Source organism: Delphinus delphis, chromosome 6 (genome assembly GCF_949987515.2).
Source record: "Delphinus delphis chromosome 6, mDelDel1.2, whole genome shotgun sequence".
Classification (NCBI taxonomy): domain Eukaryota; kingdom Metazoa; phylum Chordata; class Mammalia; order Artiodactyla; family Delphinidae; genus Delphinus; species Delphinus delphis.
Window position 1 is genome coordinate 16837908 of NC_082688.1, and position 27717 is coordinate 16865624.

Below are 27717 nucleotides of genomic sequence, written 5' to 3' on the forward strand. Positions count from 1 at the left end.
TAGATATTTGGTGGTGAATGAATGAATGAAAGTGTTGGTCTCATTCGACAGGCCTTTGTACCAGGGGTCCATGAAGGACTTGCACAGACTCTGCCTTACATAAGGGAGCCCTTTTTTCCTGGTGTGCACTTCTATAAATGGACTATGTCAGCATATTTGAAGAAAGGGGCATAGAAAATCAGAAAGCCCCGTTGCAGAGGATAGTGGCGGATTGTAAGGGTACAAAGGAGAGACTGAGGGAGCCAGGGCGACATATTTTGGAGGAGTAAATGAACTGGAGCAGGCGTCAGAGAGGCAGGAGACAATTTAGAATCAGAGGACTTGAAAAGCCAGATTTCCACACCCCCGCCCCCTCCCTGGGTTCACAGATTAGTAAACTGAGACAGGAGAAGCACACCTTACAAACCTCAGAGCTGAAAAAGACCCAGATGCACTCATTTGGATGTGCCTTTCACAACATCTTTGATAGGTGGGCTTTTCCAAGGTCACTGAGGACAGTGTGTTTCAGTGGAAACAGCCAAGGCTTTGGAGCTTGGGGTTCAGATCTGAGCTCTTGTGCTCATTAGCTGAGTGACCCTGGGAAGTCCCTTTACCTCCCTGACCTCCTGATCCCAGTTTCCTCATCTGGAAAATGGGAATCATAATACCCATCTCATTGGAGTATGTTTATGTATAAAAGTTAACATAGGTACACGTCTAGCACTTGGAGAATGCTTAATAAACAGTATAATTAAGTCCAAGTTCACAAAACAGGTTTTGATTTTTCCTTCTTTTAAGTCCTCTTCCTTTATCCAAAGTCATGAAAAAGTAAATAAAATGTGCTGGGAGAGGGAAAAAGGCCTTTCCTATGAAGGGTTAAATACAGAAAGGAGAAAAGAGGCAGAAGAGGGAAGAGCTAAGATGAGAGAAGTTAATGCACAGAGGAGACCACACCAAAGGTGTGCAGATGGGCAAGAAATACCGGGAGATGGGAAATGGCTCACAAATAATAGGTAGGAAGCATTTATAAGATTAAAGTCAAGACAAGGTTAAGAATGAAATGAGTGGAGAGATGAAAGAGAGAACAGAGAGAGGAAAGAGGAAGAAAAGGAGGGGAGTAGAGAAGGCGGGGCCCCTCAAGGCCCAGATTCCTGCAGAGGTGATGGCTCGCTGGGGGATACCAGGTATGTGGGTCAGAGAGAACCTACCCAGGGCCAAAAGGCTGCCCTGTGTACGAAGACCTAGGTTTAGAGCTCAGCTTGACTCCAGGAAAAAAAACGACGGGGCTTGGGGGTGGGGTGGGGCGGGGTTGAAGAGTCGCGAGGGGGGCAGAGGATGTGGGAGCCCGTGGGAGCCAGAAGCAGACAGAGTGGTAGGTCTCTACCTCGCACCCTTTTCAGGAATTTTACACCAGAGCAGCCAAGTAGTGCTGTCCAGGTTGGGAACAGGATCCAGAAAAAAGCGCTGGCTTGCAGGGCGGCAGCTGGGGGCCGGAGCATCCTCCTGGAGTCAGTGCAGGAGGGTGGGGGCCTTAGAGGGTGGAGTTCGACAACCCTTTGTCCATTAGCTGTTGGTGCAACCTCCGAGGCCTGGGTAGATGGGAGAGGTGGGAGAAGGAATGCCTGAGTTGTGGGCAAGTGGGTGGGCAGGGGTCTCAAAGGCCACGAGGAATTATTTCAGGGACTAGGAAAGGGTACAGGACTTGTTATTGGGCTTGAGGGGAGACAAAGTTGTCTTGACCATCCTCAGGCGCCCCTACCCCCCAGAAGGCGGGGTCTGGAGCAAGGCTGGGCTAAGGCGCGCCCCCAGGTGCAGCCTCTGGGTTGGGCCAGGGGTGGGGTAAAGCTGGGCGAGCTGGGTTGAGCCCAGGGGAATAAGGGGAAGCACCCGGGGTCCCTAAGTCTTAGGAATTTGCAGAGGGGTGCTGTGGCTAAAGAATATTGTGAGGGCGGATTGGGGGATCCTGGGAAAGGAGAGGGGGCGACTGGGATTCGCACGAGGCTGGGCGGAGCCTCCGAGACGCTCGGGGTCTGAGTGGGGAGTCAGAGAAGGGGCGGGCGGCGGGGCCCGGGGAGGTGGCGCGGGGGGGGGGGCGGGCCAGGGCCGATCGGGAGGCGGAGCCCGGAGCCGGGGGCTGCTAGCGAGCGGCTCCCACGGCTCCTTAGCTCCGGCGTCCTGGTTCGCTTCGGCGTCCGCCGCCGCCGCCACTGTCTCTTCCTCCTCCTTCGCCACCGCCGCTCGCAGCACCGCAGCCCCTCCCGCCATGGCCGCCGCCGGCGCCCGGCGCAGCCCCGGCCCCAGCTCGGGGCTCCGGGGGCGGCTGAGGCTCGGTTTCCACCCGGCGCCGCCGCCGCTGCTGCTGTTCCTGCTCCTGCTGCCGCCGCCGCCGCTTCTGGCCGGCGCCACCGCCGCCGCCTCGCGGGAGCCCGACAGCCCGTGCCGGCTCAAGACAGTCACGGTGTCCACGCTGCCTGCCCTGCGGGAGAGCGACATTGGCTGGAGCGGCACCCGCGCCGGGGCCGGGAGTGGGACCGGGGCAGGAGCCGCCGCTGCCGCCGCCGCGTCCCCGGGCTCCGCTGGCTCCGCGGGCACCGCCGCCGAGTCGCGCCTCCTGCTCTTTGTGCGTAACGAGCTGCCGGGGCGCATCGCGGTGCAGGACGACCTGGACAACACAGAGCTGCCCTTCTTCACCCTGGGTAAGGCTGGGCGCCGGCACACGCGGGGTCCCAGGGAACCGGGAGCCCCCAAGTGAAGCCAGACGGGTGGGGGCGCCCTGGGGATTCCCGCCCCGGGCTGCCCCGAGCAGGGTTGAGTGAGGGCAGCTGAGGGGCCCGGAGGGCGTACAGGTGGTTGGAATGAGTCCGGGGCAGTATCTGAGCGAGCGCGTGGCGGGAGACCGGAGGCGTGCCAAGCCTCCCGCGGTGGGGACCTGTCCGTCCGTCTCTCAGTGCAGACGTTGAGCTCTGCCGCGATCCGTCGCTGACGCCGAAACCCCAACTGCCTGAGTGTGCTTGAGCTGGGGGCCGTGGTAGTCCCCCGCTCGGGAGCCAGGTCTGGGTCCAGCCGCCCACTGCTCCTGGGGCACGGCCAGTGGCCGCCCGCGGTCACCGCCCCCTCGCTGTCGCCTCGGAATCGTCGGCTCTGCTCTTCCGGTTCGATTTTCTCGAGAATCGGAGCGGAGTCGCTCCATGTAGAATCCCTTGGTCCGCATAAATTCGGCCTCCCGATGGGTTGGGTGACCTTGGCCAAGTCGCTTCCCCTCTCTGGGCCTCAGTTTTAGCCATCTGTGAAATGGGGCTGGGGAGGATTGAGTGATTTCCGAGCACTGGCGTTCGGAACCCAAGGTCTCCCTCCACTTTCAGATTCTCCCTCCATCCCCGTGGTCGCATTCGCCTTCCTACCCCCCTCCCGGCGGAGAGCAGGTTTGTCCTCGCAGCTCACTCACTGGGCTAATAATAATAACTTAAAGGCATGAAAAAGGAAGGGGAGAGGAAAAGGACGGGGGTGGGGGCTCAAACGTAAAAGTTAATCAGAAAGTTCGCCCGCAGCTTGCTGCCAGCTGGTTCCCAGCGCGAATCCCGGAGGAGTCGGCCCTTCCAGGTAGCTGTGGGAGGCGCAGCTGATTTCCCACCCGGGTAATTGATCGCTTAATCATCTCGGAGAGCGTTTACAAAAATGTTGTTTCCCCTTAGCTCTCCCGCGCTCACCGGTCTCTCTCTCCCCCCCTCCCCTCTTGGGGGAGCGGGGTGCGATTGGTTGCCGGAGTCTGGCCAGCAGCAGCTCCAGGAAGGCGCCACGGGCTCGCCCCAGACTCCAGACCCCGGGATCCGGCTGAGCTCCGGCACCGCGGGGGTGATGGGCCTTCGATGTCCGCGCCTTCGGGGTCCCGGCTTGAACCTCTGAGGTTAACTCCTTGCTCGCCCGAGAAGCCCCAAAGAGTAATCAAGGGGCTAGACTCCTCTCTCCTGGGAGCCATAATATTTTTGATGTATTTTTGTGACGCCCCCCTCCCTCCCGCCCGCCCGCCACTTCCCTTTCGTGCTGGCCGCCTTTGGAGCTTTGAGCGAGCGCCAGGCCCTTTCCTGGTCTGAGCATGTGCCTCGGGTTTCTGGCCCCTGGGCTCTCCCCAGCTGGCTGTAACTTGAGCGTGCTGAGCTTTGTGGGGTGCTAGGCAGGAGAGCGCCTTGCAGGTTCCCAGGGGACTTTCCGCGGCGGCACGTCTCGTGTGCCCCACACACACGTTCAAGCATACACACGCGTTCGCGGACACACACATACACCAAGAGCCATTCCCACGTGCACTTGTGAGCTGCCCATTTCCAAGTAAGTGGATGGGGGTGAAGATGGGGTTCCTTAGGGCGAAGAGCCAACCTTGGGCTCATGGCCAACTCCTGTGACCCCACCGCAGGGAAGGGTCCTTCCAGAGAAACGGAGGGTGTCCCTCACCACTTTCAATCCCAACCTTCTCCCTCCACCCTCGAGATCTCTCTACTCCCGGATGTCCGGAGAGGGAGGGAGTGGGGGTCCTTCTAAATGGCTGTTCAGATGAGGGGGAAAGGGGGGGCATCCTTGGGTATGGCATGACTTGGAAGTGAGGACCCCAGAGCGTTCCAGTTTCCCTAGGATGTGGAGGACCTGGTCCAGCCAGCTACAGGAGTCGCTCCAGAATTCCTGGAGCTGGCAATCTCTGCGTTTTTAAACTTTGGCTTTCAAGAGGAAATGGGTACCTGGGAGCTCAGGGCAGGCTGACTGAGGAACTGAGTGAGGAGCTGGAAGTGTCAGATCCCCAGACCTGTGCTTCAGCGTCAGTCTTCTGGTGCTCTCCACTTGGAGGCTTCCGCCTTCTCTGACGCAGGCGGCTGGGGACTGCCTGCTGTGGAGTGGCAGGTGCCGTCCTCCTTGGAAGCCCTGAGCCCTTTGGGGAAGCAGGTTCCTCCTCCTCCTTCCCCGCAGCCCGAGGCACTCCTACCAGGGATTTGGCTAGCGAGGTAGTCGCCAGATGGCCGAGCATAGCAGGATCTGTGTAGGGAGACGTGGGCTTTTTATTTGTGTTGTTCTTCCACTGTTTGTGTGTAAACACAGAGTGCACGATGAGCTCTGGGAGGGCCAGGCTGGCTCAAAATGAGGGCGGAGGGGGGGTACTCTGAGTCATTTATGGCCGTATCTCCCCCAGGGTCCCCAGGCAGCCCCATCCCATCATCCCATCTTCAGACCTTCTAAACATCCTTCCCTAGTGTTTGTCTCTGGAGAGTTGGGTGAGTCTTTCACTACTAGGTCACCAGTTCAAGGGATTTGGAGATGGCATGCGCCGCAGATGCACATGCAAAGTCGGTAAATGCTGAATCCTGCCAATAGCGGGTGTGTGGAGCCACCACTAGGGGGGGATAGTGTCTACCAAAGCCCTCAGGCTATGCTTTGGCTTGTGGGTCTAGAGTTGGTGGTGGTAAAATGTCCCTGGTGTTAAGGGGCGGTGAACAAACAAATAAAAGGTAAAGTTCCCATTCTACTCCAAGTCCAGTTGGGGAAGCTCAAAATTATTTTGCACACACTGTCTACCATCCCTATTCACCAAAGTCACCGACATACCTGGCCTTCCCTTCCTCCATTGTGCCTACCTCTATAATTGGTAGTGCCCAGACTTAAAAGACTTTTCTTCAGGTCTTTTCCTCTTCATGTTTAATCTTCCCTTCATGTTCCAGCCTGCTTTATGTAGGTGGAAGTTTCCCTCAGAGGTGAAATGCCCCCCCAAGTTTCTGTGTCTGGGCCTCTTCTTTAGAACCTAAGTCAGTGGTCCTGATAAAGTGAATTTCCTTGAAATAGATCAAGGAATAGCAAATAGTTGTTGAATCCTTACTGTGCTGCTCAGAGCTTTACTCTTGCCTTTTATTATTTACTCACATAAAATATATGAAGTGGGCACTGTTGTAATTTATTCCCATTTTACAGGTAAGGAAACATTCTTTAGAGAGGTCAGGTGCCTAGTCCGAGGTCTCACTTTGAGTAAATGCAGACCTGGGACTGGAATCTCAGCGCATCGGACACCTACATCCTTGGTAATTGCTAAACAGCCATCCTGAGCCAAACATGCACTGAGGGGCTGGTTACATTTATGTAGGGCATGGTGCAGGGTCCTGGAGAGGAAACATAACAATCATCAGCACGGCAAGAACCTTTCTCAGGGGGACTTTAGCTACATTGGTGCTGAAGTATGAGAGTGTGAGAGTGAGGCATGAGTTAAATGACCTTCAATGACCCTGCCAACGTGAAGTTCCATGACTCAGGGGATGTCAAAGGGCATCCTATGTAGTGGGGCAAGTGAGTGATGGGTATGACACATTCTGTAACATCAGGGAGGGAGATATCTCTTTAGACTTAGAGAAAGCTGGGGACATTTCCTGGACAGGAAAAAAACAGAAGCAAAAACAAAAACTGAGTGAGGTCATGGAGGATGGGCTGGAGGAGAATTTGAATGCTCCAGTACAGCCTGGGGGCTTGGTGTTGCTTAGGACCTGGAACTCTCAGCTGGGGCCTGTTCTGACCTTGAACAAGTCATTTACCCCGGATCTTCAGTTCTTTGTGCTATAATATGAGTGGGTAGCTGAGCCCTAAAATAATCCTTTGGTGCAAAGATTCTATGAACTTGAAGTGCCCTGACCCACTCTGTAACTCTGACTAGCTGCTCTTGCTTCTCACTGTCTCCTTTCCTTTGCTGGTAACATGGGGGTGTTGGGGAGGACTGACGGAAAAGAAAGTATTTGAATGGGAGCAACTGTCCGTGCAGGGCTTCTGAGGTGAACCCGCACATCACCCAGTGTTCATCTGCCCCCAGGCAGCTCCAGAGTCTGCTTGTGGATTTAGCTTTCATGCCCACTGCTAGGGAAATGGCATCCTTCTTCCTGTGCTTGATAGTGGCCAGGCTGGACTGTTTACCATGAGCCTTGATTCTGCAGAAGGGGGAAAGGAGATAAAACTGAGTGACTACTTGTTGTCAATATCCATTACTAATTTACCTTGTCATATAAATCACACAGGTAAGGAGCGTGCTCTATATTTGGGGGAGGGTGTGTGGAGAAAGAAAAACCATCCAGTAGTATGTTTTTAAATGCATCTGCATGAGCAGATCTGGCAGTGTCCTCAAGATCTGTCCTGAAAGGATGCTGTTTGCAGGAAGCTGATTGGCCTGGGTGGAAGACGAAGATGCTCTGAAATGCCCACTTGGTCAGTCTGCAAAGATTCCTTAAAATACAGGCAAAAATGGACACCAAAAGAGAAGAGCCCCCAGAAGGGGTGAGGGACCAGGCACAAGGTCAGAAAGGTGGCTAGAAGCAGGGAGTTTAGCCTAAGGACAGTCCACAAGGGCTGGAGAAACTTTCTTCGAACATCAACAGGGAATGAGGCATGTGCTTTTTTTTTCTGTCTGGTTCTAAAGAATGTCCTAAAGGTGCATATACTATGGGGATGGAGTACAACATGACAGGAGGATGTGTCCCTGGGAGCTGTCCACCAGCCAAGCATTCTGACCTCTAATGATGACAGGGTCCACATGGGAGGACGTCTTCAAGCAGGGACCACACAGCTATTTGGCAGGCATTTGGAGACAGGACCAGAGGCATTGAGGCTATCTGCCCCTTTTGGTTTCTGCCTTGATTCTGAAGGTTGATGACAGTTATTAAGTGGGAGAAAAAAAACAGATACAAACAGTATAAGCTGGGTTTTCTGTAGGGATTTCTGACCACAGAATATTCATTAAAATCAATCCCAGTGTTTTTTCCAGAATGGGTAAGAGGGAGAGATTCCGGGGTGGGTGAGAGGGCGAATTTGATGTCTTCAGACAAAGCTTACAAAATGTTATTTCCTCAATTTGGGCTCCAGGTCCCTTATCACTAAAACATTTCAGTAGCATTCAGACTCCAAGGTCCCGTCCTGCTCTGATGGTGCAGGTTTCTGGGATATTGTAAATAAGGGGGTGTGTGTGTGTGTGTGTGTGTGTGTGTGTGTGTGTGTGTGTGTGTGTGTGTGTGTGTGTGTGTGTGTGTGTGTGTGTGTGTGTGTGTGTGTGTGTGTGTGTGTGTGTGTGTGTGTGTGTGTGTGTGTGTGTGGCGGTTCAGTGGTCTCTGATCTGAGTTTTTCCCCGTTTTCATTCACTTCCCTTACTCCATCCCCACCCCTTTGCCAGTTCAGGTCTGATGAACTCTAATAATTAGGGCAGAGACAGATATATTATCTGCCCTTAGAAAGTATAATTAGCCCTCCGTAGCCGTGGATCCCCAGATTCACCTAACCGTGGGCCGACTGCACTATTGCCATTTTATATAAGGGACTGGCACATCCCTGGACCTTGGAAAGCGGTGGGGTCCTGGAATCAATCTCCTGCAGATACCAAGGGACCATTGTACTATTGTTACTGAGAGGGTGATGGGGCAGGGTGAGAGGAGGATTCGTTTTAGCTGTTAGAGAGGCTCAGGTTGGGTCAAGGCCATCCAGATTTGCTGTTTCTGGGGGTCAGGAACAATAGCTATCAAGACAGCACAGCTCTGCGAGCTTTTGTGACCCAGAGCTTGCTCCTTCTCCTGAATGGGGCCCTCAGGCTGCAAGATCATTCAATAATACTAATTTACAGCAAGTCCAACGGTAGGTTTGCCTAGGCCCCTGGCAGGCAGAGCCTCCTGCTTCTCACCTCCTTGCTTGGCTGTAAACTAGGCGTTGGCTGCCATAGGATGGTGTGAACACGTGTGCTGGGGGGAGAGAAGGACAGAGAGTGACAGTGACTTCTTTGGGTAAAGCCATGAAAACTGTGACTATGACCATCAACTCTGATGGCCTTACAGAATCACAGACTCTCAGAGCACATTGAATCTAGCCCTTCCATTTAAATGGTAACACGGGGTTCCGGACAAGGGAGGTAACCTACCTAAGGACCAGCTGTTCACACTTAAACCCAGTGATCTTGAATCCCCCTCCACACTTCTTTCCATCACACTGACTACCAACATGTGGCTCTGGGTTAAATATGTCTCAGGTCTGCAACTTGGTTGAACATCATAAGGTGCACCAAGTCTTTCCTCCTCTCCCTGCAAAACAAACAAACAAACAAAAATCTAAGGAGAAAGATATCCCTGGGGAAGTTGAATTTGTTCTCCTGCCCAAGGTATCCACCTGGTTGGCTCCAGTCTCTCCTGAGAGCCTGAGCCAATGGGTTTTGTGCTGGGGAGGAGGGAGCCTCATTGCTTTTTCACTCTAGCTGCCCTGAGGGTGAGAAGAAGCCTGCTCTTTTCCAGAAAAAGAAAGAAAGAGTCAGATTTAACCTTGAGGTGCAGCAGCATTACGGGGATGCTTTCTTTGTAGGGCTGATACTTCCCCAAGTTCTCATACTGACCAGCTAGTGGCAACAGAAGATTAACTATAGCGAGAGAGAGCTGGCTTTTCTTTCCTCCCAGCAGAGCTTGCAGTCTCTCGGCCCCAGAGAAGGCAGGCAGCGGTGCTTGGCGGGACTCGCTCTGCTCTCCTCTCACTGGCTCTTCACTGCTGTCTGCAGCTCTTTAGGACAACAGCCCCCAGGAAGACTTTTCCTTGGTTTGGAAGGGGGTCGGGTGGTGACTACCCAATGTAAGATTCAGGACTGGAAGATTTCTAGCTTCCTTATTGGCATACTGGAGCGTGCAGGCAGCCCTTCTGTGAGTCGAAAATTGACAAGGATGTTGTATGTCATAAACCATTAGGGTTTTCACCTGAGAAGGAACCCTTTCTCCATGCCCGTTGTCACGGCCCCCGGCAGGGTCAGATGTCAGCACTTCTCTCGACTACGATTTCAGCTGTCAACTCACTGGTATCTCCCTCTAGTCTTATTCTCTCTAGTCCATCGTCTGTACTTGCAGACAGAGGGAGTTCATTAAAAGCCCAAATCTGATCATGGCCATCCTCTCCTAAAGCACTTCACTGGCTCCCCATAATTCTTAGTATGAAGTTCAAGCTCCTTATTGAGCTACAAGGTCCGTGATCAGACTCTGCCCAGACTGTCCTATGCTAAGAACCCTTCTTTCTTGTTCTGTAACTCTGCCTCAAAGGCCCTGGGAAAATTCCTTCTTACCTTTCAAGGCTGAATTCAACTATGAACTTACCTTTGAAGCCTTTCCTGACCTCTTGGCACTAAAGTTGGACACTCTGGGCCTTGGTACCCACTAGCGATATAAAGACTGGTGTAACAGTGGCTGGTCCCTTAGAACTACTGAGCGCCTACAACATGCTAGGCACTGCTCCAGCCACTTAAGATGTATGGAGAACAAAAGACATAGATTCCTGTGTTCAGAGAGCTCATATCCAGGAGTACGTGTATATATGCCTGTGTATGCGTGTTGGGGAGAAGATGATAAATGTAATAGATAAGAAAATTATGTGGTATGTGAGAAGGTGATAGAGTCTATTAAAAAAAAGGGCAAAAAGAAAATGAACACTATTAATGTGAGGAAATCAGTTTTAATATTAAATAGGGCCAAAGGATTGTTTATTGAGATTATAGGATTGGACCAAGACCTGAAGGCCATGAAGGCCTCACCAGGCAGATTTGTGGAAGAGTATTCCGGGCAGAGAAGGGCTCCAGCAAAGACCTGACTCCAGAGCACACCTGGATCGTTCAAGGGCCAGCAAGAAGGCCAGTATGGCCGGAGTGGAGTGAGTGGGGGGTGGACAGGACAGGACAGGATTTAGGCTTTTACCGTGAGTGCCATGGCGAGCCAGGCAGGACGTTAAGCAAAAGAGTATCCGTAACTGACTTCTGTCTCAAAGGAATTACTCAGGCTGCTCTGTAGAGGAGCAAGGATGGGAGAGGAAGGTCTGCAGGAGTCTGTTCAGGTGAGAGATGATGGTGACTTGGGGCAGAGAGCAGAACTTAATGTGTTTCTCTGTCTGTCTTGTGGTACTTGCCTAAGAGCTCCACAGGCAGAGAACATCCCTCCTTTATCTCTGGGGCTGCAGTGATTCACCCTGTGCTTGGCACATCCTAGGTGTTCAGGGCATCTTAGATGACTAGAAACAGCTTTGCCAAGTCTCATCTCAGAATCCATACTGTGCAGAACTGGAGAGGTATTGCAATTCCACTCCTCTGTTAAGGCTGAGCTGGAATGCCACCTCTTCCATGAAACCTTCCCTCTTCTGAGCTTCCACAGCTACTGCCTCTACCTTCTCCTGCCTCCTTATTATTCTGGGGTGTTTGTAGGATGAGGAATGAGACCAGTTTGATTAGAGGAGAAAGAGTTGGGTTTAGGGAAGACGTTTTCTTGAGAATCATGGAAGCCAGATAAGGGATTAGCACCTTTGCATTGTGCCAGACAGAGAGGCACTGAATGTTTGGGGGGAGATGATCCATCCATGGTGTTGGGGTCATCACCTGCCATAAATGGTAAGAATTTAGGACATTTTCTGAATGAAACCCTTTTATATAAAGATGGACAAGTCAAGGGCACCGTAGCAAGTCAGTGGTGGAGCAGGAACCAGATCCAACCTTTTGACTCCTGGTCTGGTGTACATTCCTCCCACCTTAGTCCAGGCCACTGGGGGTGGGGGAAGCTGGTGTGCTGGACTTCCCCCTTCTGGTATGGGGTAGGCTATGAAAAAAGCAGCCATTCATTGAACGTTTACTATGCCCGTGATGCGGTGCTGGCACGTTTGTTATTGCAGTTCCTTCTTTCCATAGTGCTGAAAGACAGGTCGGATTCATCCCATGTTATAGGTGAGCACGGAAGCTCAGAGGAGTTCAGAAACACACCCAAGATCACTACAGCTGAGCTGGGTCCTGTCCCAGGTGTGCCTGCTTCCAGGCTCCGTGCTCTCTCCGCCTTCCATACTGCACGGAACTAGGGGTTGCCCTTGAGTTTTCACCTCTTTGACAACCTCTTGTACTTTTTATCTCTTCCTCCTCTCATTAGCAAGAAGTTGCAGACGTTTCTTATAGAGGAACTTCAGGTGTGACAGCCTCACAGGCCTGAGGGACTCAACACCTCATTTCTGGGCTGCCAGGAGCTGACTCAGCCTCTCCCCAGGCCCTGTCGCGCCCTGTCGCTCCTTGCTCGTTTGCCAGGAGAGCACCGGGCCTTGTCTCATCTGCTCTAGATGTCACTCGTTAGCCCTGGACTCCTTGACAAGCAGATTCCCATGCTGCCGTGGCTTCTTGATTTTCCTCCTTCCCTCCATCCTTCCTCCTTTCCCTTTCTTCTTCCCTTTCCACTTCCTTCTTCTCCCAGTGCTTAGGGAATTCCCACCTTCTGCTGGGCATACTGTTATACTAGGGAACCTGTTACCTAGACCTTCCAGGAACTTAGAGAAGCTCTGCATTTCTTTGCTAGAAGTTGTCAAGCATCTGTTGTCTGAGATGCAGCCCCTGTTTGATTGGGTGAACTTCCTTGTCACTCCTCTCCTTCATCCTAAGTTGACTTTTGTCGCCTAGTGCTTCTTAGCAGCATTGTGCAGTTTTTATGCTCCTACCTTGAAAATGGAATTTATATTACATTATCTATACATATGGGATATATATAATAATAAATGTATATATATATATATATTATAATGCTGTAAAAGTCCTAATAAATAGTGTATAGTTCTCCTAGAGTATTAGAGCTGGGTAAAAGAATGCCTTTGAGATCCAGCCCAACTCTCTCATTTACCTAGCAAAAAGAAGTACATTTGTGGGCTTCCCTGGTGGCGCAGTTGTTGAGAGTCCGCCTGCCGATGCAGGGGGCACGGGTTCGTGCCCCGGTCCGGGAAGATCCCACATGCCGCGGAGAAACTGGGCTCCGTGAGCCATGGCTGCTGAGCCTGCGCGTCCGGAGCCTGTGCTCCGCAAGGGGAGAGGCCACAACAGTGAGAGGCCCACGTACAGCAAAAGGAGTACATTTGCAAGGTCCCACAGCTAAGCCATGGCAAAATCCAGTCTGTAGCCCAGCTCCTCTGACTGGTGTGCCGGCTCTGAAGACCCAAAGCCCTGGGATAGAATCCCGGCTGCACTACTTCCTAACTGTAGACCTCTGTATGCCCATGAAGAAAGTGGAGGTAACACAGCAATCCCTTCTCTGGATTGCTGCGATCATTATTTTTGGAGAGTCCTCCATCTTCAGCTGTCGTCAGTGTCCAACACTGTGCTCAATTTTTACTTACACTAAAGCCATGTGATCCTTACGGAGATACTGTGTGTGCAGAGCACCTAGCACAGCATCTGGCACCGTTTGTGCTCCGTGCCTCTTAGCCACCTGGAATCCTTGTTATGGAAGGAGGTGGAGGTATGAATAACTAATGCATGCAAATTCCCTTTCCCTCCCCGCTCTTTCCACTCCAGCCTGCTGGCTTTGGCCTCTGCCCTCCCTCCCTCTCTCCCCACCAGGAGGAGAAAAAGGATGAAATTGACCATTGATCTCTGCTCTCTCTCCAAGAGCAGGGGGAAGCTGTTGGGGGGGGGGTGCTCCTAGGGGGCTCCCGGGTTGTCTGAGGACAGTTTGGCCAGAGAAACTCGGAGAGGCTGAGTCTCAGGCAGGCGGGTCTTGGGGGAGGCAATCGGGGCAGAACCCTCTCCCTTCTGGTGGCTGCCTGCTGACAAAGCCTTGCTGTCAGGCACCTGGGAAGTCACGAATGGCTTTGCAAGCAGCCGCAAAGGGAAGGAACATTTCCATTAGCAGAATCAGCAGTAAAGAGATTTCCAGTCACAGTCATAGCTGCATTTGGGGGAATCATTTCGGTGGTGGCTGTGGGCTGAGGAGGGAAGGAGGCAGGGCGGCAACGAGAGGCATGGAGACGTCTGTCTCCTTGCAGGAGCTGAGAGCTCCAATGAGAACCAGGTACCAGATGCCTAGGGACTCTTGGGGAGCTGGGTGGGTCCTTGGACAAACATTCTGGACCACCAACTTCCATCCAAATGGACAGAACCCCCTTCTCAGGAGTCCCCTTGGGAGGCTGCAGGCTTGTTCTCTGCCACCTTTGTTCTGTTTACCTGCGTTACTCTTTTCAAGACTTCACAGCCAGCAGCAACTTCCTAGGCTCCTGGGATTTGTCACTGGGAAAGGTCCCAGATTATTTAGCCCGGTTTTTCCCAAAGTTAGCGACTCCTCAGAATCACCTTAGAGGCCAGGTTTTCCCTTCCAGATCAGTGGAAGCACCTGGGAGGGGCCTGGGTATCTGTACTTTAAGAAGTATACCAAATCCTTGGTGTGTCCCTGGACACCCTGGGTATCTCTTCGGTCTCACCTCCTGACATTCCCCGTGGCACTTGGGGCTCTGGCTTCACTGATTACTGGCAGATCTCTGGGGGGAACCAGGCACATTCCCCCTACCTGAGTCCTGAATAGAAACACTGTTTTCTCTGCTCATAATGCTTTTCTGGTCTCTCATTCACCTGGCCGTCTCCTAGCCTTAGCTCAGCTATTACCTCTTCTGAGGAACCTTCCTTTCTCCTCCAAGGCTACCCCCCTAGTAGGATTGGCATATCTTGTGAACAAAAAATAAATGCAAAAAATAAAATGCCGGATGCCCAGTTGAATTTCAGACAATGAATACTTGCTTAGTATAACTATGTCCCATATGTCCCATGCAATATTTGGGATGTAGTTATGCTAAAAATGACTCTCTGATTATCAGGAATGCAAATTTAGCTGGACAGCCAGTATTTTTTCTGGCAACCTGCAGGGACCCTGTTTCTCTCTCTGCTGTCAGGAATCATATTACCAATGTGTGATTTGTCCCCCAAACCTGCTCTCCCCACATCCCTTCCATCTCAGGAAACCAGACTACCGTTCAACCAGTTATTCAAGCAAAAGAATCATCTTTGATATCTCCCTTCCTTTGCCTCTCTCATTCTTTCAGTCAACCAGCCTTGTTGGTTTTACTTCTAAAATGACTGTCAAAATTCTTCACTTCTCATGATGTCCTACTGCCATCACCTTTGTCCAAGCTCACTTGGGCTGTTACCTCAGTCTCCTAACTGGTCTTCCTGCTGCCTCTCCATCCTCCTTATCCTTTCCTTATATTTTTTGATATATAGCACACGGGCCAAATCCAGCTTGCTGCCTGCTTTTGCGTGGCCTGTAAGTCTATTTTCTTGTTTAAATACTTGAAAAAATCAAAAACAGAATCATATTTCGTGATATGCGACAATTATATGAAATTCAAATATCAGTGTCCATAAATAAAAAAAGATTTATTGGAACACAGTCACACTCATACCCTTGTGTATGTATTGTCTGTGGTTGCCTTTGCTTTACAACAGCGGAGTTGAGTAGTAGCAACAATGAGTATCCGGCCTACCAAGCTTAATATATTTCCTAATTGTTCCTTTACAGAACAAGTTTGCCAGCCCTGCTGTATACAGTAACCGAGTGATCTTTTTCAAAAATCAAATTGGATCTTGCCACTCTCTTGTTTAAAGCCTTTAAATGTTTCTTATTGCTCTTAAGATAAAATCTTAATTCCTTTTCACAGTCTAGAAACTTTAAAAAATTTTGCCTTCTTTTCTGGGTTCATATTTCCTTTTCTCATAGAACTCAAGTCACCTCCTCCAAGAAGTCTTCCCTGACCAAAGCCTTCCCTGGTACACCGTCCCCCTCATAGCTTTCTATCCCGTTTATTTAAAAAAAAAAACCCAAAAAACCCAAAAAACTTTATCTGGCAGCTCCTTGGTGGTAGGGAATGTGTCTTGTTCATTGTTTTTGCTCCTCTCAACTATATAATGCATTACACAGCACAGAGTAGGTGCTGAGTAGATGTTTCCTGACCAAATGAATGACACATGGGCAGCGGTAGGGGTGGTGGTTTGTGAACACCATCTTACAAGGTAGCGGCCTCATTGGGTTGTTCTGTTGCTTATCAGGAGATTGCTATCAGGATTCCAAGAGCTAAAGTTTGCAGAGCAGGTAGACCAGTGCCCACCACTCAGCAAATGCCATCTAGGTGTCTGTTAAATAAACAGACCTATACTTTAATCCCTAGGACACATCCCCTCCCCACTTTATTTGCAGTTGGAGCATGTTTAGGGCAATTCACAGGAAGTCCTGTGAGTAAAGACCTCATGGAGCCAGGGGGCAGGGTCATCTGGTGGCGGAACTAGGAGCCAGGGGTCCTGGGGTTTGGTCCCAGTTCTGCTGGTGTCTGTGGTCAAGTCCCTTCCACTTTCTGCGCTTCCTACCGTTTCTCATGTGATGAGATTAAAACAAGTGATATTTGAGGTTCTTCTCAGCCCCCGCAGCTCAGCAGGAGCCCAGGAGGGAAAGAAAGATTCCCTTTAGGAGCTTCTGAGTCTGGAAGCTCAGCTGCAGCAGGAGAAAGCTGACTCCCTCCCTTCCTTCCTCCATCTCTGCATCCTTTCTCGGGCGTCTGAAGATCAAACCCTCAGCTCTGAACCCAGGTGCAACTCAAATTTTTAAGCCCAGTCTCACACTAATTTGTTCAGGCACCTTCTTCAATTACTTTCTCTCTAGCCTTCCCCAGGGAGGGAGACTGGAAGAAGCTGACAGCCCAAAGTAACCAATTACCTGTCTGCCAATAGCAGGACTCCTACCGTCCCTCCCTCCCTCCCTTCTTTTCTTTCTCCACTTTATTCTCCTGGCCTGTAAACCATCTCCAAACTGAAGAACCCTCCAGGGAATGGCCCCAGTTCACCTGCTCCCAGCTGGGGAAGAGAAGGCAACCCCTCCCCCAAGAGAGACAACAGGTGGGAAGGCTGGTGGCTGAGAAGGGGCAGCTGCGGATCTTGGAAAGCCAAGCAGGTTTTGCAAGCCTGCTAAATACCAAACTGTGCTAGATTGAGAGGCAAGTGCTTTGGGCTCTAGCCCTCTTTCTGCCATCTACTTGCTGTGGCCTCAAATAAATGACAGTTCCTCTTTGGGCCTCAGATAAGATTAAGTGAATATTGTCAGAGCCATCTTTCCTTCAGGTAGGTGGGGAAGATTGGCCTGCATAAGATACTCCATGAGAGAGGAGGAACCTTCCAGTCCTGTCCACTACTGGAATCGCAGGTGTCTAGAGCTGTGCCTGTCACATAGTAGGCACTCAGTAACTATTAGTTGAATGAAGGAATGAATAAATGGAAAATGTGTGTGTTCAGACATTGCTAATGAACTTAATCACAGCTTCAGATGCCTCATCAGTCACTAGGATCAACTGGGGTTTGCATGGGTGATGAATTCTGTTCACGTTCCCTAGACTCAACCAGTTCACCCAAAACCTGTGGTTCACCTTAAGTTCCCCTTGCTTGGAGCTAAGCCCCTTCAGTCATTATTCAGTCGTTCTTCCATCCCAGACATTGTGCTGAGTACCTTGGGGGCACAGAAATGCAGGGAGTTCAAACTATTAGGATAATAACACTTGAACTTTATGATTAAAAAAAAAAACAAACCTCCCTTTCATGGGTATTTTTAGCATCTCCATATTACTGATGAAGATGTGGCCATTCAAAGAGATCAAGTCAATTGCACAAGGTCACATAGTAAATGGGATTAGCTGTATTTATTTTTTAAAAGGAATCTTTGTATCACTCTCACAAATGGAACACCAGAATAACTTGCTATAAATGGAAGGTAGCCTGTAAAAGTTAGCGTAGTGTCCACGTGCCGTCTAAACTCATCTCTCATACCACAGTTTGGGAAACATGGATTTAACCCAACTGCTGAGATAAAGATATTCATTTAAAATTTAAATTTTGCCCACTTAATTGTGAGATTTCCCTTAACGTGTACATTTAAATAATATCTTTCCTGCCTCATAACTCCTACCCGTATTTTAAGATCCAGCTTGAATGTGCCTTTGCTACTTCCAAGATGACTTCCCTGGCTCCCCCGAGAACAGTTATCTCGCAAGCACTTTGTATATTCACTGCAGTCCGTGTTTTCATGAAAATATGGTGATTGTTTAATTGTCTGTCTCTCTTGCTAGCCTTGTAAGCTTCCTGAGTTAAACATCATGTCTCTTTAATATCTGTAACTCCAGCAATGAGTGCATACATACTTAGTAAATTTTTAACCTTAATTTTAGGTTTCAACAAAAGGAATGCAAGCTTGTTGTAGTAACAAATTCAGGCAATTCAGGAATATTATACGGGAAAAGGTGAAAGTCTCTCCCCCGCCCAATCTCATTCCCCAGAAGTGATCATGATGAAGAGCTTGCTGGGATCCTAGTGAAATGTAGAGTAAGTATGTGCCTGACCAGCCACCTTTGGTGATGGGACAGAGAGGAAGTGACTTGTCCGAGGTCATCCGGAACCATCTTTTGTTAGGGCATTGGTTTTTCAAACTGGGTTCCATGATAGATCTGGGGAGGATGAGTCGCTCTGGGCTCCAGCTAAAGAGACACTCCAATGTTAAGCCAGCTCCGGGTCCCAGCATCTACTTGCATACTTGCAGACTCCTTCCAAACCACAGGCAGGGAGTCCTCTTCTTGACTGACCCTATGTGAATGTGTGTATATATATATATATATATATATATATATATATATATATACACACACACACACACACACACACACACGCACACACATAATGTGTGTTTATATATGTATATATACAAATGTGTGTATGTATACACACACACACACATATATATACATGTATGTGTGTACATACATATAGATACATATGAGAGATAGAGAATAGGATAATGATTCTCCTCTCTGCAGAACTAAAAGAAGAAACTGAAGCCAGCAGGGGAGGAGCCAGAAAGGAAACAATGATCACAAGTCTGGGGTGGGTGTCTCTTTCTGGCACTAGTATTTGACATGATGGGTAAAGCAGTTCTTCTTTAAATTATTTTCCCACTTGAGTGGGGAGACAGACTATTCAGGAGAGGGCTACCTGGGCTTAGGTTGAGTTGCTTCCTTTAGAAGCCCTCATTTGTGAAGCCATGTAGATTCGCAGCTGGTCATTTAATAGAAGAAGCCTATTAAAGCAAGGAATCATAAAAAAAATAATAATGCACATTAAACGTTTCCTTTTTAACTTAAAATTCGTAAATGTGTATACGTTTGCCAGTGATTTGATGTAGGCCCAGGGCCTCTTCTTCGAGTCTGGGTCAACTGATTGGAGTTCCATGTCATCTTTCTTGTATAAGCCATGCTCGTAATATTCCGAATATGATCTCCAATGTTGGTCTCATTAAAGGGGACTGAGAACTTAAAGATGTTTGCCAAGTAATTCTTCTAGAGTTTGATGATTCCTTTCTAAATCTTTATAGTTGTCACACCTGACCTAACTCAATAGCAATGTTTAAGTGACTTTATTTTTATCGTAAGATCAGCTCAGTCCTCCTAGAAGCCACTTTCTTTTGATGCTCATAAATTTTTAATCTGCACAACATTTCATTAAATTTTAGAGTTATGAGAAACACAACAGGCATAAACAAGTTTGGGAAACTGGCTCTGTAAAAACGCATCTGGCGGTCAGTGCAGAGAAGCCTAGCTGAAAGCTTTTTAAAAAAATTAATTAATTTTTGGCTGAGTTCGGTTTTTGTTGATGTGTGCGGGCTTTCTCTAGTTGCGGCGAGCAGGGGCTACTCTTCATTGCGGTGCGCAGGCTTCTCATTGTGGTGGCTTCTCTTGTCGCAGAGCACGGGCCCTAGGCGTGCGGGCCTCAGTAGTCGAGGCTCACGGGCTCTAGAGCGCAGGCTCAGTAGTTGTGGCGCACGGGCTTAGCTGCTCTGCGGCATGTGGGATCTTCCTGGACCAGGGCTCAAACCTGTGTCCCCTGCACTGGCAGGCAGATTCTTAACCGCTGTGCCACCAGGGAAGCCCACTGAAAACTTTTGAAATTTATACATGTTTCAGGTTGACAGAGGCATTAATGTCACAGAAATTTTAGCGGTTGAGCCATTAGATAGCATTTTGCCCCAAACCCTTATTTAAAGAAGAAGAAAAGGGGACCCACTTGCACTTTTCGGGGGGAATGTAAATCTTTGCAGCCACTATGGGAAAAGGCATGGAAGTTCCTCAGAAAATTAAAAATAGAACTACTGTATGATCCAGCAATTTCACTTTTGGCTCTTTATCTGAAGAAAATGAAAAACAGTAATTTGAAAAGGTATATGCACTCCTATGTTGATTGCAGCATTATTTACAAGAGCTGAGATATGAAAGCAACCTAAGTGTCCATCTCAGGATGAATGGATAAAGAGGATGTGGTTTATACATACAATAGAATATTATTCAGCCGTAAGAAAGAAGGAAATCCTTTCATTTGCAACAATGTTGGATGGACCTCCAGGGCATTATGCTAAGTGAAATAAGTCAGACAGAAAAAGACAGATAGTGTATGATATCACTGATATGTGGAATCTAAAAACGCCAAACTCACAGAAACAGAGACTAGCATGGTGGTTCCTGGGGGGTGGGAGAAATGGGGAGATGTTGGTCGAAGAGTACGAATTTCCAGTTATAAGATGAATACATTCTGGGGATCTAATGTACAGCATGGTGGCCACAATTCACAATACTGTATTATGTTCTTGAAAGTTGCTAAGAGAGTAGCTCTTAAATGTTCTCACCACAAAAACAAAATGGTAATTTTGTGACGAGATGAAGGTGTTAGCAAGTGCTCTGGTGGTAATCTTTTGCAATATATAGTTGTATCAAATCAACACATTGTATAGCTTAAACTTACACAGTGTTATGTGTCAGTTGTATCTCAGTAAAACTAGAAACTTTTTTTTTTTTTTTTAAAGATGGGGAAACTGAACCCCAGACCTGTGTCAGGAACTCAGGTCAATTAGACTCTTGGAGTTCATGGCCCCCCCTGGGACTCCACAGCAATTGTCATGATGCCCCCTTCCTTTTGGGTGGCCTCTTAAAGGAGGCACCCCAACACTTCCGTTTTACAGATGAGGAAACTGTGGTTCAAATACTGAAGTGACCTAGCATGGGATGCAGAGCGAGATGGAGCTGCAGTTCAATTCCCAGATCAGGCCAACTGCCTGCATGCCATGCCAAATATCCCTGTGCTCAAGGGTAGTTTTTCAATATCTTTTAAAATAATTAGGTCTTATCAACTATTTTTTTTCCACCTATGACCACACCTTATCTTTCCTTCCCTTCAGGAGGGAATGCGAACAGGGATTCCACTTCAAGTCCCTTTGTCCTCACCCCAGATCTTTCTATAAAGGCACAGCTTTTCAGGGGATCTTTGTGCATCCCTGAGCCCACAGTGCAGGCCATCCAGATTCAGAACTCTCAGGCCTATCCAGACCAGCCCTCTCATTGCACAGAGGGAGACCCAGGGCCAGAGGAGGCCAGTACCTTACTAACGTCAAGGGGCTGGGGCTGCTTCTGAGTGCAGACCCCAGTCCCTTCACCTTCACTGGGCTGCCTGCATGGCCCTGGGCCTCCCAGCGTGCCTACCTGCTGGGGAGGGTTGGTCAGGTAAGGAGAGGGCAGTGTGTGTGCGTGCAGGCTGCCAGGAGTTTCCGTGCTTTATGAGGTGCACAGTATAATTCAGTATAAAAAACCATTTTGGGGATGTCTTGCCCCATAAAATCTCCTCTAGCAGGAATGGCTGGAAATTTGTTTTGACTTCCCTAGCACATGTTTTTTTAAAAATACCTTCTCCATCTCATTTTTCTCTTTGCTTCCTTTTTTCCACCCAGTTCTCTTTGGATGATATGCCCGTAGTGCCTTATGAGGGGACACGGTGGGGATGACACTGGGGGAAGGGACCCTGCAGTATAGGTTAATGGGCTGGCAAATCGTTGTGAAAAAGCTCACCTTTCTTGAATGATTCTTCCTCTGCAAAGACTGTGGCTCAGGGCATGACTTCAGGGAACTGCCTTCAAGAATTATAATCAGACTTCTGGATGTCATTCTTTTTTTTTTTTTTTAAATTTATTTATTTTAAACATTTTTGGCTGTGTTGGGTCTTAGTTGCTGCGCACGGGCTTTTCTCTAGTTGCGGCGAGCGGGGGCTACTCTTTGTTGTGATGCGTGGGCTTCTCATTGGGTGGCTTCTCACGTTGCTGAGCACAGGTTCTAGGTGCGTGGGCTTCAGAGTTGTGGTACGTGGACTTCAGTAGTTGTGGCTCGCAGGCTCTAGAATGCAGGCTCAGTAGTTGTGGCACACGGGCTTAGTTGCTCCGTGGCATGTGGAATCTTCCCGGAGCAGGGCTCGAACCTGTGTCCCCTGCATTGGCAGGCGGATTCTTAACCACTGCGCCACCAGGGAAGCCCCTAGATGTCATTCTTATTTGGGGCAAAATAAGGCTTTCGTACAACCCTCTCTCTTGTAATCCAATAGCAGCTACTCCTCCCTCATTTCCCACCTTCTTCATGTCACATCATCTCTTTCCCAGTCTCTTGCAATACTGCTTCAGTTTCTTCCTTTGAGTAGATACTTCATATGCTGCCTGAAGGCTCATTCCCATAGGTCATTTCTCCCTCACTTAGAATCCTCAGTGGCTCCCTACTGTGTACAGGATTAACAGCAACCTCCTTGGCATCTGAGCTCTCCACCTAAGGACCAAACCCACCTTAATTATCCTTCTCTCTCACCATTCCTCTGCCTACACTTCAGATAAACTGGGTTTTCTTTTATTCCTCTCAGAAAACAAGCTCTACTAAAGTCACATTTCAGCGACTTGACTCAGGCTGGTCCTCTACCATGGATGGCCTGCTTCTCCTCCATTTCTGTTGGTGGAACCCTATCTACCCTTCTTAAACTGCTTTCTTTATGGAAACTTCCATCCTTATTCTTTCCTCCTGTTTCCTCCCTCCCCTAATTCAGATTGAATAACTTTATTCAGAAACGTTTTTTGGTATCTCTTAGGCCACCCACCTCACTTATAATGAAACGTTTATGTCCGTGTCTTATCCTCTGCCTGCGTAGTACAGTACAGACGTCACTAGCCGCATGTGGCTATTGAACACTTGAAATGTGGCTGAAGGACTCAATTTTAAATTTTACTTAATGGTAATTAGTTTGCATTTAAGTATTGATGATAGCTACATGTGGGTAGTGGCTACCCTCTTGAATAGCACAGATATAGAACATGCCCACCATTGCAGAAAATTCTGTTGGACAGAACTGCTTATGAGGTCTTTGAGGACAGGCATGGAGCCTTGTCTCTTCTGTACCCTGTTCCTAGTACAGGGCCTGTTATTGAATGAGTGTCAGTAAATGTTGGTAGAACTGACATTCGGGCAAGACTGTAAGCACTGACCCCAAAGAGGTTCGGTTTTCAAAAATAATTAATTAATTAATTAATTGGCTGTGTTGGGTCTTCATTGCTGCACGCGGGCTTTCTCTAGTTGTGGTGAGCAGGGACTACTCTTCGTTGCGGTACGTGGGCTTCTCATTGCGGTGGCTTCTCTTGTTGCGGAGCACGGGCTCTAGTCATGCGGGCTTCAGTAGTTGTGGCTCGCAGGCTCAGTAGTTGTGGCTCGGGGGCTCTAGAGTGCAGGTTCAGCAGTTGTGGTGCATGGGCTTAGTTGATCCACGGCATGTGGGATCTTCCTGGACCAGGGCTCGAACCTGTGTCCCCTGCATTGGCAGGATTCTTAACCACCGCGCCACCAGGGAAGTCCCAAGATTCAGTTTTAAAGAAGGAAATTCACGGAAATTTACTTAAGACCAAGGTTTGTTAATAAAAGTATTGCTTTGTAGGCTTTGCAAAGCCTGATACATCTTATAGTCTGGGATGTCTTAGGTTAATCCATTAATGACACTTACTGGTAGGAATTCCGGGTCCTTGATGGGTCATTTCTCAGCCGTGCCTTTTCTTCCCATCTTAATCCCCTCCCTCCCTTCCCAGAGCAGGTCCGTCCCATAGCTGGGACTTAGAAAGAGCAGTCCCAGGAGTTCTCATTTCCTGGGAGACAGGTGTGGACAGACCTGTCTGACACGAATGCTCAGGTTTGCGCTTCCATTGTTGCTTCATGGAAGATTTACGAGTGTTTCTTCGAGAGAGAATTCCTGAAAACTCTGCCCTGTGACTGATGGGATGAGAATGGGATACAAGGGTCTCTCCCCTTTTTTCTCCTGCCCCATCCTTTTTCCTTCCTCTCTTTTCCTCCTAAGTTTCTCTTCATGCCCATTTTCTCTTTTCTCTCTTTAACCTCTTCTCTTCTCTCTTCTTTGTCTTTCTCTCCTTTTTTCTCTTTACTGCTCTTAATGTCTCTTTCCTTTTTTCTCCCTACCGTGCTGTGTGTGTGTGTGTCTTCCTCCTTGTATCTCCATGCCTCCCTTAACCTTTCTGTCTGCTCCCCATAGCCTTGAGTTCTCGTAAGAATTCCTGAGCACAAGTCGCTCCTGTCTGCCTACCCTGATCAAGCCCCTTGTTGACCAGCATGGAGCCATGCACAGCTCAGAACTGGCTACCTCTGGTCTTCACCTCTGGCCCAGAATGGTATTTGGAGTGAAGGAGACCAGAGGTGCGGGGGTATTGCAGGGTGCAGGTCTACCTTGCTTCTAGTGTCAGGGCCTCCCTCCTCCTCACAGGGCTGCCTCCTTGCCTGGCCCTGTTGTCAGATGTGATTCCAAATGTCCTAAATGGGTTTAGAGGCCTCGATGACTATGGTCCATATTGGACACATTTGACTGTGACCTTGATTTTCAGTGTGAGGTGAGTTTTTGAGAGCAGCTGGTACAAAGCATCTGAGTGTCTTAAAATTTCTGTTTTGCTAAATATTCAAAGCTCTTTTTCTGCAACTCTGGTGGGCTCCTTTTTCTCAACCCCCTCTGCTGCTCTAGCACTATTCATCAGCTGTCTTTTCCCTCAAGGCATTAGAAACATCTGTTGGAGAGTTTCAGAAGAAAAGTTGCAAGAATGATAAACCTTTTTTTTTTTTTTTTTTTTTTTTTTGCGGTACGCGGGCCTCTCACTGTTGCGGCCTCTCCCGTTGCGGAGCACAGGCTCCGGACGCGCAGGCTCAGCGGCCATGGCTCATGGGCCCAGCCGCTCCGCGGCATGTGAGATCTTCCTGGACCGGGGCACGAACCCGTGTCCCTTGCATTGGCAGGCGGACTTTCAACCACTGCGCCACCAGGGAAGCCCCTGATAAACCTTCTTAAGATATCATTTCTTCTGAAATGTCAACCCTTGGCTGTAACTGACAACAAAAGGCATCTGAGCCAAGTTACCTTATTCCCCAAATATCATGTGCCCTTTTGAGATTGACCTTAAGGGCATATGCTCAATTATGAAACTTGCAAGAGTTTCTTAACTTTAAAATAGCAGTTGGTCCTGAGTCAACAGGATTTCTTGTTCCAAAAATACAAAGCAAACAAAAGAACAAAATAAAGAAAATGGTGAAGAAGAAGGACAGGAAGAGGAAGAAGAGGTGGAGGGAGAGAAGACAGAAAATAAAGTAGAGTTTAAGTCATCTCATGTGTCTATCCATAGGGTAGACTTCAATTTGCTGCTGGAGCAGAAGTGGAAGTATCTTTTTACAATCATTGCATTTCTCTTTGTTTCCTCCCATTTCAATATTTAACCTGTAACCACAGCTTATTAGTTTTTCCCCCAACATTTGTTTTGAATGCATCCATTTCTTTCTGTCGTTATCCTGGTACAAGTTCCTTTCATCTCTGACCTGTAATTCAGTAGACTCCTAACCGGTCTCTCAGATTCATTCCTGCTCTTACTCCCCTCTCAGCCCTTCCCAGTCCATCCTCAGACGCGACCAGAAGGACTTCGTAAACGTGTGCACCAGATCACACCTCTGCTCTGCTTAAATTCATAATGACTTCCCATTGTGCTTATAATGAAATACATAGTCCCCAACCAAGGCCTACATGATCTTCAACCATAGCTGCACATTAGAATGCATGGGAAGCTTTTAAAAATGCCAGGGCCTGGAATCTACCCTAGACTAATTAAAGCAGTATAACTGGGAGTTAGACAGTTCAGCAGTTCCTTGCAAAACTAAACATGCTTTTACATATGACCCAGCAATTGCATTCCTTGGTGTTTACTCAGATGAGTTGAAAACTTACATCCATGTAAAACCCTGACTGCGAATGTTTATAGCAGCTTTATTCAAAACTGCTAGAACTTAGAAGCAACCAAGATGTCCATCAATAGATGATAGATAAATAAACTGGTATATCCAGACAGTGGAATATTATTTTGTTTGTTATCTTCCCAGGTGACTTAGGGGTTCTGATACACAGCTGGGGTTGACGGCCACGACCCAGGGGGACCCTGCCAACCTCTGCCTCCACCCATGCTGCTTCTCTCTTACTTGCCAAACCCCAAAGAATCCCTCCCTGTACTTGGCTATCTGTCCGTGTTTATTGTCTGTTGGCTTCTCTAGACTGCAGACATTTTGAGGACAGGGGCTGTGTTTAGCACTGCGCTTCTCAAAACATGTGTTTCATAGTTAGTCCTTAGTAAATGTTACTGAGTAAATGAACAGATGAATGGCTAGGTCTGAAAGTTTAATAGATCCCTCCTTGTTGCCCCCATAATGGCAAGCAGAGGAGACTATCAGGGAAAGCGGTGATATCTGGAGCTGGGTAAGATGAAATGTACACATACCCTCCTTCTACTCCTGAAGGGACCTACAGAACACAGAATAAATTCTTTAACCACCCATGGGCATTCCCCTCTGCTCTTTTTGCCCTCCAGCTGCTGGCCTGGGTCTCCCACATTTAAGTTAGGGAATGGATGAGTTAAACTTGTCTCTGTCATTTCCGTTTTCTTTCTCTGCAATAAAGTTAGTGATTGCTTGGTCAAACTGCAGTATAATGCAGTTAGGCTCGTGTGTTCCTGTCTCCTTCAGGTGCCTTGGGAGTGACTTCTGCTACTGTAGGAAACAGCTCTGTAGTCAGTGAGCAAGCTGAAAGAAGAAAACCCAAAAGAAAACCCAAAAGCCCTACCCTTGGCCTTCCAATGCCAGCCCCCTTTGCTGCCTCTTTCATATAAGGAAATTAAATTGCCTTTAGATTGTGAGCAAAGGGAAGAGTGATGTAGAAACAGGATATTCACAGGTGCTTTCTGAAGCAGGGATAATTGCAAAGGATTCCTTTAGTCCTTGCTTAGTTGGGAGAGAGACACACACATACCATTGGAGAAGCAGAGTCAGGAAGCAGTTAAGGATGTTTCTTGTCTCTGTTTGGCTTGAGTTCTAGCTCCCGGCATAATATCTGTACTTGTTTCCCTGCACATTCAGCAAATTATCTTCTAGCCAATAAGGAGTGACTGATGTCAGATTTATGGTCACGGACCCCGAGGGCAGGATAGCCTGTGAGCTCTGTTGAAGGTTATAGAGAGGAAGGTAGGCAACTATATTTTTTATCCTCATGAGACTTAGGAAAAGAGGCTGGGAAGACAAGGCAGAATACTAGGAATTAAGGACCCAGTTAAAGTGGAGCTGCAAATAGTTACCAGCCCAGGGAGCCCCAGGCTGTGGTTGAAGAGCTCTGATTTCTAATCTTGGGTAAACTTCTAACTCTCTGAGTGCCCTGAGCAAGTCATCCATACAACCTCCAACTGTATCGGGGGGTGGCAAGCAACAGAAAGCAGCTCTGTTTACTTAAGCATAGAGACTTTATGGGATGCCTCAGGAGGATGGAAGAGCTGAAGACACAGGCTCAGAAAGGACAGCTCTGGGGATCTTGAGCAGTAACCTACCCACAGTCTCATCCGAGCATCCGCATCAGGACAGAGGACCTCCAAGTGTTCGTCCGTCCTTTCCTCTCTCACTTTGGCATCTATTGCCTCAGAGTGGCCTCGTATGTACCCCTCATCTAGGGAAGAAGAGGACACGCGGATTGACATTCCCTCCAGGCTG

At 48.7% G+C, this 27717-nt stretch overlaps 1 protein-coding gene across 2 annotated transcripts in view; it reads left to right on the forward strand.

Annotated features, from left to right (window-relative positions):
* The first annotated feature begins 2201 nt into the window (after positions 1–2201).
* Positions 2202–27717, forward strand: part of ASTN2 (astrotactin 2) — a 912541-nt gene continuing 887025 nt past the window's right edge. For both annotated transcript variants that reach the window (XM_060013324.1, XM_060013323.1), the window contains exon 1: positions 2202–2675. In XM_060013324.1, coding sequence (XP_059869307.1) covers positions 2243–2675 — 433 coding nt within the window. In that variant the 5' untranslated portion in view covers positions 2202–2242. The remainder of the gene's footprint in view (positions 2676–27717) is intronic.